This window comes from Nothobranchius furzeri, chromosome 8, assembly GCF_043380555.1.
Source record: "Nothobranchius furzeri strain GRZ-AD chromosome 8, NfurGRZ-RIMD1, whole genome shotgun sequence".
Lineage (NCBI taxonomy): Eukaryota > Metazoa > Chordata > Actinopteri > Cyprinodontiformes > Nothobranchiidae > Nothobranchius > Nothobranchius furzeri.
The window spans coordinates 80729860-80746591 of record NC_091748.1 but is presented as its reverse complement, the minus strand read 5'-3'; the positions used below and the strand labels follow the sequence as shown (position 1 = coordinate 80746591).

At 48.5% G+C, this 16732-nt stretch overlaps 1 protein-coding gene across 3 annotated transcripts in view; it reads right to left on the bottom strand.

Moving 5' to 3' along the window:
• palm1a (paralemmin 1a) overlaps nt 1–16371 on the bottom strand; it is a 25061-nt gene extending 8690 nt beyond the window's left edge. For 2 of the 3 annotated variants that reach the window (XM_054733041.1, XM_070554401.1), the window contains exons 1-4: nt 16265–16371; nt 1085–1895; nt 271–334; nt 131–152 (exon numbers count right to left, since the gene is read on the bottom strand). In XM_054733041.1, the coding sequence (XP_054589016.1) occupies nt 131–152; nt 271–334; nt 1085–1848 (850 nt within the window). In that variant the 5' untranslated portion in view covers nt 1849–1895; nt 16265–16371. The remainder of the gene's footprint in view (nt 1–130; nt 153–270; nt 335–1084; nt 1896–16264) is intronic. The other variant, XM_015942716.2, reaches the window with a different exon arrangement.
• Nucleotides 16372–16732: the final 361 nt, after the last annotated feature.

Sequence of the window (16732 nt, the reverse complement as noted above, 5' to 3'; positions counted from 1 at the left end):
ATTTATGTAATCTGATTACTGTCTCCAGTCTCCCCTCGGATCACCTGATCTGATGGCTTAGCTACTAATCAGTCACGTGGGTCTGGAAAAGAAGCACAAAAAAAAATCAGATGGAGCTACGGCTGTTTACCTGATTTGATTCCTGGAGTCACCTGGATACACAAACACAGAAACAGACTTTCAGAATAAAATCCTCAACCGTTCAAAGTAGAGTTCGTAAGACAACCTTCACAATAAAGTGTCGGAGGTTTGACCTTTATTTTTACTCACAGTGGTGCGTTTAATGACAGGACATTCAGACCCAGGGTCAAGACTGACCACTTCCTGTTCCAACCTGATGCAAACAAACCAAACGACACAATAAGGTTAGATCAGACCTGAATAAGACCCGGATCATTACAGACCTGGACATGTTCAGACCTGAATAAGACCCGGATCATTACAGACCTGGACATGTTCAGTCGTGAATAAGACATAGATAACACCCGGATCAGACCTAGATCAGACATTGATAAGGCCTGAATCAGAACTGGATCAGATCTGATTTAGACCTGGTTCAGTTCAGACCTGAATGGTTTGGTGGAGGCGCTGGCACCGCTGATCCCCACCACTCGCCATTAGGATCTCAGCAGTACTCGGACCGGCATGCGTGCGTGGCATCGTGCCGGAGAAGGAGGGAGACACTGACCGTACAGATGAGACTGGTAACGTTTAAGCCTTTCATTAATGCAGATCAAATGTGTCCGTCATGAAAATATAAAACAGAACCACATCTCGTTGTTTCCCCCCAGCGACTCTGGACGAAGCACCCAACAAGGCATCCCAGGCGATGACCGAAGATGAGGCTGAAGTGTTGGCCTCAGTTTGATGATTTAATGATTAATTATCAGTTGCATTCACGGATTAATATCAGTGTAATAACAAATGAATGTTTAACAGATTTACTCCATGTATTAAGTGAAATCAGCTTTCTAAGCATCACAGAAAGGGGAGTGTCTGAGGGTCTTGGTAAACACCGAGACACGTTTCTCAGATGTGATTGGTCAAACTTGATAAACAAACATTTCATTAAAAGTGAACTCACTGGGAGGGGAGCTGGCCGTCATGTTGGGGTCTGGGGTGGTGGGTTGCTGTGCTCAGCGTTGGGCGGGGGAGCCTGCTCATCAGCACCCCAGCAGAAAGGGGCGAACTCTGGTTACCGGTGATGGTTGTACCCCATGTGCAGCAGTACCGGGACCAGAGTGAATAGGGTGTGTATGGGGAGCATGAGTGGGTGTCCGGCGTGCATTTTTGTAAGTCAGGTTGTGTGTGTGTGTGTGTGAGCATGAGGGAGGGAGTGTGTGACTGTGTTTGTGTATGACTGTATATGTCAGGTGGGGTCTTGGACTCCTCCCCTCTTCTGGGACCTCCTTTGATGATATAGATCTTCGTCTCCCCTCCCCCTGCCAGACCTGGTGTGGAGTGTGGTGCCTTGGTCTGCCTGAGTGTTCGCAGCTCCCGGGTCAGAGGGTCTAAGATTTTTAGCGTCTGCCTGATTAATCCCGGTGGCTGCCTGGTGGGATATGAGTCCCTGGGCTCTGTTGGGTCCCCAGCGGGGTTTGTCGCCCCTGGGTCGCTGGGTTCCGGGCTCTGCTGGCTTGGGGGTGGAAGGCTGCGGGCGGGCCTGTGTGGTAGCCGCTGATATCTCCTGGAACTCTGCCGGCTGCTGGTTGTGGCCCCCTGGGGTGATCCTCTGCGCCTCTCGAGAGGGGGGCGGGGGCTTTTCTGATTGCAGTCTTCCTGGGGTCCTTGCGCTCTGGGACAGCTCCTGGATCTCTGGGACTTGGAGCTCCCCCGTCTCCTGCACATCTTTGGGGGGCAGATCTGTGGTCCCTCACACTCTCTGTTGGACGCTCCTATAGAGAAACCTTACATAAACAAGCGCGTGTACACACACAGGTGCTCACATGGTGCTCTCATAAGTATGGACTTGGGCACGTTCAACACAGGTCTTAAGGCTGTGGTTGGCACTAAATGCACTGTGATTTATTATCGTGATTGTTCAGTTAAACAATCTTGATTTTGTATTTCTTCATCAGGCTGACGCGGTGACAGCTTGCTCCTGATGTATTGTTGTGTGTTGTTTTTCTCTTCCTGCAGGTTTAGAAGCAGACTCTTGTTCATTATTGTTCATCTTGTTCAGCGCCTTGGGCTTCCCGACAGGAAGGCGCTTTATAAATAAAGCTTTGATTGATTGATTGATCATTGTGGTTTATTATTAATCTGATAACTTGTTAAATTACATCCAACAAACATCCAGATTATTTAATAAACCAGACATCACACCTTTCTGAGCCACTTAGAAAACTCAAACACACCAGGTCATGTTTCATCAGTTCATTCATGGTCTCATCTAACATCACTGTGTCACCATTTTCAATCATTAGCCTTTCATCATCATTAATATAGTAATAATTAGATTTTATAAACTATATTTTTGTCTCTGTGTTAAATTATTATTAAGTGTTGTTTCCCTGATTAACCAAAGTACCGACTTTCATCATCAATCATATTAAAGGATCAATAATATTGATAATCCATATTTTTATGGAATATTACATTTTATTGAATATCTTTATATTCTATTGTATTTATTATATGTAACCTCCTACAGATCGTTACCGCTGCATCATTGAATTACAGGTGTTTAATTAGGGTTGAACATCGTAGGTGTGTTCTTGCTGTGTCGTGGTTCTAATCCCATGCTGTCGTTCTTTTTTTAAAACACAGAAACAGTTTCGTTACCTGTTAACCCGCGCTACGTTTCGTCTGCGGCTGCAGACTTCCTCAGGCTGACGCTGATGGTGGCGTCACTTCCTTCTCCGTTTATCCGCGGGGAAAACAGGTAACCAAACTGTTTCTGTGTTTTAAAAAAAGAACGACAGCACGGTTTATTTAAGGTAACCGCTCAAACAGATGTTTCGATCGCACCGACCCATATAATATCGAACTGGAGCAGACTGAACTGGTTCGGTTCGTGATAAGCGATTCTAACTCTTGAGAATCTGAGTCGAATCGATTCTTGAAATTTGAATCAATACCCAGTTCTAATATGACCTCAGAAAACTTTGCTGCTGTTATTTCATAATAGATTTTTATTGATACAGACCAGCTAGTTATTGATTTTAACTCAGTTTGCTGAAATGTCATCAACTGTGTAGCTCCTGCATTTTCCTCTCTCATAGCACAACATGCACACAGCCCTAAGGTGCTTTTGAATACTATACATTTTATCCTCAATCCTTCAGATTAAGCCCACATGTCATCAAATGTCATCAAATTCTGCTTTTTGTGTTTAAGCTGTTCCAAGGCTGTGCCCCCACCTACTTAGCGGAGCTCCTAATAAAGCATGTTCCCTCAAGGTCATTACGGTCAGCTGACCAGGAAATGCTTATCGTCCCCCGCACTCGATTTAAGACTCGTGGTGGTCTGGCTTTTCTAGTCCTCGCACCCTCTCTCTGGAACCAGCTCCCCATCACTGGCGGTCTTTAGGAGCAGGTTGAAGACTCATGTTTATAGGATGGCTTTCTCCTAAAGTTTTTGGTTTCTGGTTTTGTTTTTTGTTCTCAGCTTTGTTTTGTAGCGTCCAGCAGTGGTCAGCGTAGGCACAGCCTGACCTTTCACCATCTATTCAGCATCTGGTCAGAAAGGAGACACAACACTGCTCGTGTTTAGATGAGCCTGCTTCACACCAGCTGGGACTCAGACTCTGCTAGACTGGAAGGATAAACAATAACTTTCTTTCCCAAGGTCCCATCGGTCTGCTCCAGAAGAAAGAAGATCCAGCTCCAATCAGTTGCTAAATTCAAGAATGATTATAAACTCCTTCCATGACTTATAATCTAGATAATCATTAAATAAACATTTGTTTATCACTACTTATGATGATTATAGCATAATGACATGCTTCATTCATCTGTGCTCACTGAATGGATGTGATGTGATGTTGTCTACTGAACCTGCCACGTGTTCACCATGTCTGACCACAAGGTCTCACACCTGCTCCACACAACAACACGTACGGTTAAGCTAAATCCATGACACATAGCTAACCTTTCACCCAGATCAGAGCCTCCACATCAAAGAAGGCGTGTTTCGGAGTTGCCTCGGTAACATCTCCAAACGTGTCAGCCTCTGATTGGCTGTCCAAACCATAACAGCTAAACTTTACAACTAAAACATGCTGAGTAATTTGCCAGTTGTAGAGAAAGCTTCAGACCGGCCGTCTGCAGCCAAACCTCTTTAACCATCAAAGATTTTGACACGTCGTCAAAACCTTTTTGCACCTGAAGCTGATGAGCCAACAGTTCCCGCAGAACAAGCTGATACTGTTTAGACTCCTTAAGAGTCCTCCAGACGCTCGTTCCATCCAGCTGTCGTGACCCGAGACATCTCCGGACTGAAGATCGGTACCACCGTATTCTACAGCCCTCCGGTGCCAGCGGCCAGCCGACCTCTCTGACTTTCGGATCCACCAAGAGGGTCTCTCTCTGAATACGGGTAATGTAGACACACAGATAGCGTCTGATGTTCTTTTGATGATAACCACTTATAGATTAGAGCAGACCAAATTCTTTACATCCAGAACTCAGCTCTCAGAGATACGGAGGTTCTGACCAACGTTGCATCCACACATAGGTTCATACATCACCTTTAGCTCCATCCAGTCACAGTAAATAACAGTTAACCAATTAGTCATGTTTTAAATTGTTTATAAAATAAATTCTTACTGTTATAAACCTGACTCTTGAAGTAACATGAAGTGTTTATAATGACTTAATAAAGCAAAAATCCTAGAATCTTCTGATATTTACAATAAAGATCAAGCAAGGTAATATTTTATATTTATACAGAATATCAAATAAACAATACATTTGCCTCCGCTACACTTTTGACTAATTAATTTAAAATTTCTTTTATCTAAATTTTAGTTCATTGACATTTTATTGTTCTCACAAATGTTTTATGCTCTTATTCTACTTTTAATGTTTTTATGACCATTTTTATCTTTGTTACATTTGGTGTCCAGCGCCTTGGTCCTCTTTGAGGGTGGTGGAAAGCACTACGTAAATAAAACTTGATTGATGATGGATTGATTGATTGATGATGGATTGATTGATTGATGATGGATTGATTGATTGATGATGGATTGATTGATTGATGATGGATTGATTGATTGATTGATTGATTGATTGATGATGGATTGATTGATTGATTGATGATGGATTGATTGATTGATTGATTGATTGATTGATTGATTGATGATGGATTGATTGATTGATGATGGATTGATTGATTGATTGATGATGGATTGATTGATTGATTGATTGATTGATTGATTGATTGATTGATTGATTGATTGATGAATTGATTGATTGATGATGGATTGATTGATTGATTGATTGATTGATGATGGATTGATTGATTGATGATGGATTGATTGATTAACCACAGTGTCGTTTGAAGATCTTTAAAATGTCTTCACTAAGAAGCCTGAAGCCAGTAGATGTCCCTGTGACTTCTCTGAGCCATGCTGCCTCTGTCTTTAAAGAGCTTCAGCCTGTGAATTATGCGTCTCTGTGATTTTATCTCACACACAAACACACCACCTCTCCTCTAGATGCCATCCCTACACATTTTTAAACAAGTCATGGCTACAGTTGGGCCTACAATCTGGTTAATTATTGATAGCAGCCTGCTAAAGGTAACTGTTCCACTTAGTTTTAAAAATGCTGTTCAACTATTAATAAATGCATATTCTTCCGGCTCTAGGAGGGTGCAGACGCTTTTCTTCTCCTCCATATCTTATCCTCAAGGCCTTTGTCTGTCTGTGTGTGCTGGGTGCACGGCTGCTTCTGCATTTTTTCTGGAAACTGGAAACTGAAATTCACTAAAATGGATCTCGTCAGCTGGTCTCAGCGTGGTTGATAAAATTTTTTCAACGATGAGAACGGGGGAAGGGGCTCCCGGATGCCCCTCCGGGACAGACCAGCTGTCTGTGGAGGACTCTGAAGACGTGTGGATATTCGTGGTGTTGGTGTCGGGTTTCCTGCTGGTCGGCATTGGAGGCTTCCTGGCATACCGGAAAATTAATGAGCTGTCGAGGAATACTGGCCGGATCCCGGAGCTCAGAGATGGTTTGCACCGCGCTGTGAATTCACAGACTCAAATAATTGTCAAGATGAATCGTAAGCTTGGGACTTTGGCCGACATTCATTCTTTGGCTCAAAAGATGGATGATATCAAGGAGAGAGTGGACGAATCAGCATGGATTGGGATAGATTAATGTCCATTATTGGGATTTTGAGAGGTTGAGGACCATCAAACTTTAAGACAGAGAGGAAATTATCTCTGTCTGGCCCCAAAACAATTTCTAATCGGAATCTGGCATCCTTGAGCCTGCAAGGCTACAACAAAAACTCCCCCCTCAGAAGATAAGTGGAATGTGCCGTCGCTATGGCAACTCAACTCTGTCTCCTATCCCAGCCTGGGTGGGACTGCGGGAAGGCCGCTGAATCGTTCCAGGGTCACTGCAACCCTCCAACCCTCAATGCTCCTCCCCTATCCACACTGAGGAGACATGCGCTGCTTCTATCGTGGCTGCAGAAGCTGAAGTGGGGATAGTCCCAACCCACCACCCCACCTAGTGGACACTTATGTTGTGTTGTCTGAAGTCTGTTGCATATCTGTTTGAGGTTTTGTTTTTGCAGAGCAAAGCTGCCCTCCTGGTGGAGGGTAGCTCTGAAGTGCCTTTTTTCCCTCCACCTGAACCAATCCTCATGTTACCCTCTTATCTCTATTAAGGTAGTGCAACTCGGGTTGCGAATGACCACAGTCACCAATTCTTGTCATGCGTCTTGCCCATGTATGTCTGATCTCTGAATTGTGTGTACTGAAACTCTAATTTCCCTCTGGGATTAATAAAGTATCTTTGATTTGATTTGATTTGATTTGAATCAAAAAACCCAATCTGGATATTTCCAAACTTGCCAATTGACCTTTTGCTGGTCCAATCACACATCATAGCAACTTCTACTGTGTGAGGAGGTCCGACAACTTCAAGCATGATGGATAGCGTTGCGCCCATGGCGTCTGTAAGTCGGACAGTCAATACCCAGAGAGACTGTCTGGAGGAGTTGTTTTCCATTCATTCCCAAAGCTGTAAACAACGTGGACGGGGCCTGATATGGATCAAACTGTATGGGCGGGGCCTGATATGGATGAAACTGTATGGGCGGGGCCTGATATGGATGAAACGGTATGGGCGGGGCCTGATATGGATGAAACTGTATGGGCGGGGCCTGATATGGATGAAACTGTATGGGCGGGGCCTGATATGGATCAAACGGTATGGGCGGGGCCTGATATGGATGAAACTGTATGGGCGGGGCCTGATATGGATGAAACGGTATGGGCGGGGCCTGATATGGATGAAACTGTATGGGCGGGGCCTGATATGGATGAAACTGTATGGGCGGGGCCTGATATGGATCAAACGGTATGGGCGGGGCCTGATATGGATCAAACAGTGTGGACGGTCCTACTCCCTGTTAAATGTTTATAACATCAGAAAGCATATGTCTGCTCAAAGGTAAGCGTCACGGCTAACTAGCTACCGTGTTGTCTATATCTGCTATCTAGAGGCAAGAGAACAAAATGGCCCAACGTTATGGTTACCATGGAGTCATTGCCAGAATGTTAACCTACTCTCTAAGCTAAGTTAAACGAGCCCTTTAGCTTTGGACATTAGTTAACATGTTAGCTAATGCTAGCTACATTTGCTGCTGTGTGTTAGGTCTCTAAGATCCACAACTTTATTTATCGTCAGTTTACAACAAAGTCGTACACAGCGCCCCAGCCAACAAGCAACAATAACTAAATTAGTTTTATCTTTCATATTGCATTTTATCAACGGAAAACCTACCCCCGAGTCCCCCAGTCCCGTAAACGCTGTGCTAGGTCCTGAAACTCGGAGGCTGTCCAAACATATGATAGGAAAATAGATAAATATGAATGATGATAAGCATATAATCATGCTGCATTTATATGTTACTGTAAATAAGTTAAAAGGTGATGATGCTCATGTACATCAGAGCTCTCAAGCTAAAAGAAAAGTTCAGAGTGAGATTTCTGGGGATGAAGCAACACAATGTTTCCTACGCTGCGGCCGCTCTACCTCGCGCTCTTTTCCCAGCTGTTTTTGTTAGTTTTTATTTTACACCCACCTTGCTACAAATAACCACAAATAATAATAACGACCTAATCCGGGGGTCGGCAGCCTTTTCCCATCAAAGAGCCATTATTACCTGTTTCCCAGTGAAGGAAACACTGGGAGCCGCAGCAGGGAGCTGCTATAGCCAATCACAACAGGTGACAGCAGCCGGTACCGGTCGCTCGTGTACGTCAAAGTTATCTTTCATAAGACGATAATCAATAAAACAGTTTGTATGAAGTGGATCCAGAAGTTGTCGCCCGTCTCTGCTTACAACATGTTGATATTTTTCACCGTTAGTGGTTTTACTGAGCAGGCGCCACTTTAGTCACACGCTTCTGTTTAAACACGTTTAGACTGTTCAGAACACAAATCCAGGCTCTGTCTCGTTGGATTGTGGTAATTAAACTTTGTAGGTGGGGAAGGTAGGAAAGGATCCTCATTTACAGCGACGGAGATACCGGCGCCTGGCTCTGGTGGTCATCAAGTTTCATTTTATGTGTTTGCATCAAATTTCACCAGAAAACGGAGCAGGTGAATGGCAGGGCTCGTCCTGACTGGATATTTCCTGTATTTGACCGTTTAATTTGACGGAGAAACCTCAAGTCTGCTGATGTGCTGACATTTAAATGGTTACGCACATCGCGGTGGTAAGAAAGAAAACAATCTTCTAGGTAGCTCCTCAAGATTAAATCGCAGATGTAGCTACATCAGTCAGGAGAAAGTTCCCATCAGAACATCTGAGATGGACTCTGAGCTCAGCGCAGCTCGCCGTCAGCGCATACGTAAGGTGGACAGCGAGCTGAAGATGTGGGGAGGGGCTTGGAGCGCGTCGGTCACCAGCAGCAGAACCAGAACCAGAAGGTTCCTCCCACTGAAGCGAGTGTTCTCCAAACCCGGTCTCTCAGAGAGACGTGTCACAAAGAAAATGTCCCTGATGATGAAACTTGGGCTGAATAGCGCTTGTTCCTGTCTCCAACGTGGCGACGCCTCCATGAGCCGGTCTGAGTCCAGAACCTCACATCCTCTTCAGCTCAGAAAGCTCCTATAGAGACATCTGATCACGCACAAGCAGGTGACCTGTACACCTGGTCACACGTCAGACCGGGTCGGACCTGTACACCTGGTCTGACGTCAGACCGGGTCGGACCTGAACACCTGGTCTCACATGAGACCGGGTCGGACCTGTACACCTGGTCTCACGTGAGACCGGGTCGGACCTGTACACCTGGTCTGACGTCAGACCGGGTCGGACCTGTACACCTGGTCTCACGTGAGACCGGGTCGGACCTGTACACCTGGTCTCACGTGAGACCGGGTCGGACCTGTACACTTGGTCACACGTCAGACCGGGTCGGACCTGAACACCTGGTCTCATGTGAGACCGGGTCGGACCTGTACACCTGGTCTCATGTGAGACCGGGTCGGACCTGTACACTTGGTCACACATCAGACCGGGTCGGACCTGTACACCTGGTCACACGTCAGACCGGGTGACCTGTACACCTGGTCTCACGTGAGACCGGGTCGGACCTGAACACCTGGTCTCACATGAGACCGGGTCGGACCTGTACACTTGGTCACACGTCAGACCGGGTCGGACCTGAACACCTGGTCTCATGTGAGACCGGGTCGGACCTGTACACCTGGTCTCACGTGAGACCGGGTCGGACCTGTACACTTGGTCACACATCAGACCGGGTCGGACCTGAACACCTGGTCTCATGTGAGACCGGGTCGGACCTGTACACCTGGTCTCACGTGAGACCGGGTCGGACCTGTACACCTGGTCTTATGTGAGACCGGGTCGGACCTGTACACCTGGTCACACGTCAGACCGGGTGACCTGTACACCTGGTCTCACGTGAGACCGGGTCGGACCTGAACACCTGGTCTGACGTCAGACCGGGTCGGACCTGAACACCTGGTCTCACGTGAGACCGGGTCGGACCTGAACACCTGGTCTCACGTGAGACCGGTTCCGACCTGTACACTTGGTCTGACGTCAGACCGGGTCGGACCTGAACACCTGGTCTGACGTCAGACCGGGTCGGACCTGAACACCTGGTCACACGTCAGACCGGGTCGGACCTAAACACCTGGTCTCACGTGAGACCGGGTCGGACCTGTACACCTGGTCACACGTCAGACCGGGTGACCTGAACACCTGGTCTGACGTCAGACCGGGTCGGACCTGAACACCTGGTCTCACGTGAGACCGGGTCGGACCTGTACACTTGGTCACACGTCAGACCAGGTCGGACCTGAACACCTGGTCTCATGTGAGACCGGGTCGGACCTGTACACCTGGTCTCACGTGAGACCGGGTCGGACCTGTACACTTAATCACACGTCAGACCGGGTCGGACCTGAACACCTGGTCTCATGTCAGACTGGGTGACCTGTACACCTGGTCTCACGTGAGACCGGGTCGGACCTGAACACCTGGTCTGACGTCAGACCGGGTCGGACCTGAACACCTGGTCTGACGTCAGACCGGGTGACCTGTACACCTGGTCTGACGTCAGACCGGGTCGGACCTGAACACCTGGTCTCACGTGAGACCGGGTCGGACCTGAACACCTGGTCTCACGTGAGACCGGGTCGGACCTGTACACTTGGTCTGACGTCAGACCGGGTCGGACCTGAACACCTGGTCTGACGTCAGACCGGGTCGGACCTGTACACCTGGTCACACGTCAGACCGGGTCGGACCTGAACACCTGGTCTCATGTGAGACCGGGTCGGACCTGTACACCTGGTCTGACGTCAGACCGGGTCGGACCTGAACACCTGGTCTCATGTGAGACCGGGTCGGACCTGAACACCTGGTCACACGTCAGACCGGGTCGGACCTGAACACCTGGTCTCATGTGAGACCGGGTCGGACCTGAACACCTGGTCACACGTCAGACCGGGTCGGACCTGAACACCTGGTCTCATGTGAGACCGGGTCGGACCTGAACACCTGGTCTGACGTCAGACCGGGTCGGACCTGAACACCTGGTCTGACGTCAGACCGGGTCGGACCTGAACACCTGGTCTCACGTGAGACCGGGTCGGACCTGAACACCTGGTCTCACGTGAGACCGGTTCCGACCTGTACACTTGGTCTGACGTCAGACCGGGTCGGACCTGAACACCTGGTCTGACGTCAGACCGGGTCGGACCTGAACACCTGGTCTCATGTGAGACCGGGTCGGACCTGTACACCTGGTCTGACGTCAGACCGGGTCGGACCTGAACACCTGGTCTCATGTGAGACCGGGTCGGACCTGAACACCTGGTCTGACGTCAGACCGGGTCGGACCTGAACACCTGGTCACACGTCAGACCGGGTCGGACCTAAACACCTGGTCTCACGTGAGACCGGGTCGGACCTGTACACCTGGTCACACGTCAGACCGGGTGACCTGAACACCTGGTCTGACGTCAGACCGGGTCGGACCTGAACACCTGGTCTGACGTCAGACCGGGTCGGACCTGAACACCTGGTCTCACGTGAGACCGGGTCGGACCTGTACACTTGGTCACACGTCAGACCAGGTCGGACCTGAACACCTGGTCTCATGTGAGACCGGGTCGGACCTGTACACCTGGTCTTATGTGAGACCGGGTCGGACCTGAACACCTGGTCTCACGTGAGACCGGGTCGGACCTGTACACTTGGTCACACGTCAGACCAGGTCGGACCTGAACACCTGGTCTCATGTGAGACCGGGTCGGACCTGTACACCTGGTCTCATGTGAGACCGGGTCGGACATGTACACCTGGTCTCACGTGAGACCGGGTCGGACCTGTACACTTGGTCACACGTCAGACCGGGTCGGACCTGAACACCTGGTCTCATGTGAGACCGGGTCGGACCTGTACACCTGGTCACACGTCAGACCGGGTGACCTGTACACCTGGTCTGACGTCAGACTGGGTCGGACCTGAACACCTGGTCTCACGTCAGACCGGGTCGGACCTGAACACCTGGTCTCATGTCAGACTGGGTGACCTGTACACCTGGTCTCACGTGAGACCGGGTCGGACCTGAACACCTGGTCTGACGTCAGACCGGGTCGGACCTGAACACCTGGTCTCACGTGAGACCGGATCGGACCTGTACACCTGGTCTGACGTCAGACTGGGTCGGACCTGAACACCTGGTCTCACGTGAGACCGGGTCGGACCTGAACACCTGGTCTGACGTCAGACCGGGTCGGACCTGTACACCTGGTCACACGTCAGACCGGGTGACCTGTACACCTGGTCTGACGTCAGACCGGGTCGGACCTGAACACCTGGTCTCATGTGAGACCGGGTCGGACCTGTACACCTGGTCTGACGTCAGACCGGGTCGGACCTGAACACCTGGTCTCATGTGAGACCGGGTCGGACCTGAACACCTGGTCACACGTCAGACCGGGTCGGACCTGAACACCTGGTCTCATGTGAGACCGGGTCGGACCTGAACACCTGGTCTGACGTCAGACCGGGTCGGACCTGAACACCTGGTCACACGTCAGACCGGGTCGGACCTGTACACCTGGTCTGACGTCAGACCGGGTCGGACCTGAACACCTGGTCTCACGTGAGACCGGGTCGGACCTGAACACCTGGTCTCACGTGAGACCGGGTCGGACTTGTACACTTGGTCTGACGTCAGACCGGGTCGGACCTGAACACCTGGTCTGACGTCAGACCGGGTCGGACCTGTACACCTGGTCACACGTCAGACCGGGTGACCTGTACACCTGGTCTCATGTGAGACCGGGTCGGACCTGTACACCTGGTCACACGTCAGACCGGGTGACCTGTACACCTGGTCTCATGTGAGACCGGGTCGGACCTGTACACCTGGTCTCACGTGAGACCGGGTCGGACCTGAACACCTGGTCTCATGTCAGACCGGGTCGGACCTGAACACCTGGTCTCATGTCAGACCGGGTCGGACCTGAACACCTGGTCTCACGTGAGACCGGGTCGGACCTGAACACCTGGTCTCATGTCAGACCGGGTCGGACCTGAACACCTGGTCTCATGTCAGACCGGGTCGGACCTGAACACCTGGTCTCATGTCAGACCGGGTCGGACCTGAACACCTGGTCTCATGTCAGACTGGGTCGGACCTGTTCAGGTTTACACATTTAGAAAATGCATGCAGATATAAAATAAATGCTTTTATTTAAATATCCATTCATTATTTTACAAGCACAGAGAGCCGCATGCGGCCCCAGAGCCGCGGGTTGCCCTCGCACACTAAGCAGGAGTGTCCTGCGGCTTCGGCTGCAGGCCAGACCGACAGCTACACAGAGGGCGGGGCTTAGGCTGAGCTCTGAGCAACGCTGTTGGGTGCAGAGTGCAGTGAACTGATCACTGGTAGCACATTCAGTATGGGCTTTGTTATTTTCTGCGTGGGAAATCTCATGTGTGGCGTGAGTGCGTGTAAAACAGGAAAATTCGTGAGGCTTGAGAGCGCTGGTGTACACACACACACACACACGTTAGCTTATGACCGCTAAGCATTAGCCTCGATAGCACTCTTTAGTTTTTCGTTGTACACAGTGTGATGAGGGTTTGTTTTTACCTTGGCCGACATGTTTCGACGTCACTGCCGTCTTCGTCAGGCTAACCGCCGGATGTTGGCGGCGTCTTTTATCCGCGGGCAGCAGAGGACAATATTGTTTTGTCTCCTTTGTTGTATTTTTATATTTTGAATATGTCCCTTCACTGCTCACTGTAACCCTTTTTTGCTTCGATCTGGATGATATTGCGGAGGAGTTGCTCCAAAAGATGTCGCTGACACACATCTGTACTTCTTTCCATCAAGGCAATCTGCCACGCTGGTCAGTGTTTGACCACTTGTTTGTCGGACATAACAGTAACTGAGGGGGCGGGGCTTGGCGAAAGGCTAATTGGCGCCCTATTTCGAACTCCCATTCCTCTCTAAGGTGCTCAAGAAAATAATTTACACACAACTCCGGTCCTACTTAGGCAATATTTAGGAAAATTTTCAGTCTGGCTTTTGGGCAAACCACAGCAGAGTCAGCTTTTCTTAAAGTCTCAAATGACCTGTTAAAGACATTGGAGTCAGGAAGCAGAGCAACTTTGATACTTTTAGATCTGAGAGTCGCTTCTGACACGGTGGATCATGCCATAATTTTAAACTGACTGCAACATCTAGTGGGAATCAGGATACTGTTTGGATTGGTTTATCTCTTGCTTAAGAGATAAGACAAAGTCCCCAGTTGCCTGTTTTGAATGTGGAGTTCTTCAAGGCTCAATTTTAGGTCCGGTTTTATTTACCATCTGTGTGCTTCCACCTGGCTCCGTTTTTAAAAAACTACAACATTTCTTTTCATTGCTATGCAGACGACACACAGCTCTATCTCCACTTGAACCTGGGAAACCCAGATTCAGTTAATCCATTTAAAGCATGTCTCCAAACAATCAACTGCTGGATGGCAAACAGTTATTGCTGGTTAAAGATTATGGTAAATGGCCTGTCAGTGCGTCCTAGTACAGCTGTGGCTACACTGTAGCTCATCACCATCAGCCTGTGAATGTGTGTGTGAATGGATGAATGATACACTGTAGTGTAAAGAGCTTTGGAGTCCTCTGACTCTTAAAGTGCGGGTCATTTATCATATTGCACTTTCTAGAGTCCTGGAAACCCCTAAAGGCGCTTTACAACACAATCACTCACCTGTTGTGGGGATGAGCTACGATGTAGCCACAGCTGCCCTGGGGCGCACTGACAGAGGCGAGGCTGCTGAGCACTGGTGCCACCGGTCCCTCCGACCACCACCAGCAGGCAAGGTGGGTTAAGTGTCTTGCCCAAGGACACAACGGCAGAGTTCTCTGTCCGGAGACCCATTCCTTTCTCTCCATAACCCATTACATTTTTATTTGCTTAGTTTTACTGCCAGAATTTCAGTTTGTGTATTTTATTTTGCAATATGCACACTGTTTGTTACATTGGTCTTTTATTGTGAAGGGTTCTCATGTAGGAACCAATTTTCAATGTGTTGGTTCCGGTGGTGCAGAAAAGAGAGATGCACGCTTAGGAGAGGTTCAAGCATGATGGACAGATAAACAGAGAAGTTCAGAGATTTTTCTTTTAAGATATTTATCTCTGCCTGTAAGCACGGGTCAGCAGCCAGTTCCACGCTAAAGAATTTGGTGTAACCACAAGAGTTGCTACCAATTAAAGCCAAGTCCATGCCGTCAGTACCGAACTCTTTATTGATGAAAAGAAAAGCTTTGAAGAAAAGGCAGAATTTAAACTTGCTTTTATGAATCCTGTGTTTCATTGCTGTAGTTTAATTTATTGTTGTTTTAAATATGTGATATAAATAAAACTGATTAGATTGGATACACGTTTAAGGGCCAGCGGATCCCTTCTGCGGTGCTGGCCAGTGCACAGTTCTTTCATCGCCCACGAAAGGCCCAGGACGGAAGCAGGTTTGGTTTCGATCAAATAAAAAAAGTTTTCAGAGCAAAAAATGAAGACGCCCAAACAAAATATCAGAATGAAATACTTTTTTCACTCAAACAAAACTTCCAGTTTTAAAATGATATTTTTTCCTTTTCAGTTCAAACTAAATACAAATGATTGGATCATCCAGCCAGTTTTTACTAGAAAACAAAGCTTTTAGGGACGTTTTTATTTGACTATTTTTAAATTGTTGTTTTTCTAAACTTGCTTAGGACTTTTTTTGGTTTGAATGACGTTTTTTGAATAATCTCCAGACTGACTGACTGGGGAGAATTAGATAGTTACTGGTGTTCCTCCAGGCAGGGATCACCACAGAAACGGATACGTGTAAAGTTCTGGCTCCGTCCGCAACTGCAGGAGGTGCTGGCGGTCCGCGCCCTGTGACGCAGCGTCCTGGTGCCGCACTAGAACATCGCTCCCACCCTGCGCGTGCTTTTAGCAATGACTGACGTCACGAGGACTAAAGAAAAACCGCAGAAGAAAAATATAAGGAAACAATAAAAGCAGGGAAGAATAAGCTACTCACGCCATCTCAGTGCTCTGATGCTGCAGGATAGACCAGCTGATGCCCATCCAAGAGAAAAACACCCCGCCCACCTCGCGTAAACATGACGTCATCAAGATGTGTAATGTTTTTAGTGCGGGGTAGGCAGAAGTGATCAGAAGGCTGCCCCACCGGGCGTTGTCAAGTACTCGCGGAGTATGGCAAGCCGTTTTAACATTTAATTAATATTTGGACATCTCTGTAATTCCTATTAAGCTTTTGCACGTGGCCGCTCATTGGATCGCCCCTTTGCCAAGAAGGTTGACTGAAAGACCCCAGGGCGGGGTTAGGACTGGCTGCTAGCTAGGGCTCAAGCCCCGGATGTTTTCTGAAATGCCCCAAATCTAATTTGACTTTTGAAGCAGTGGAGACGCCAGGGGGCCGCCAGGGGGCGCTATAGCAACCTCTGGATTAGTTATTAGCACCCCAAGTCAATATTAGATATATTGT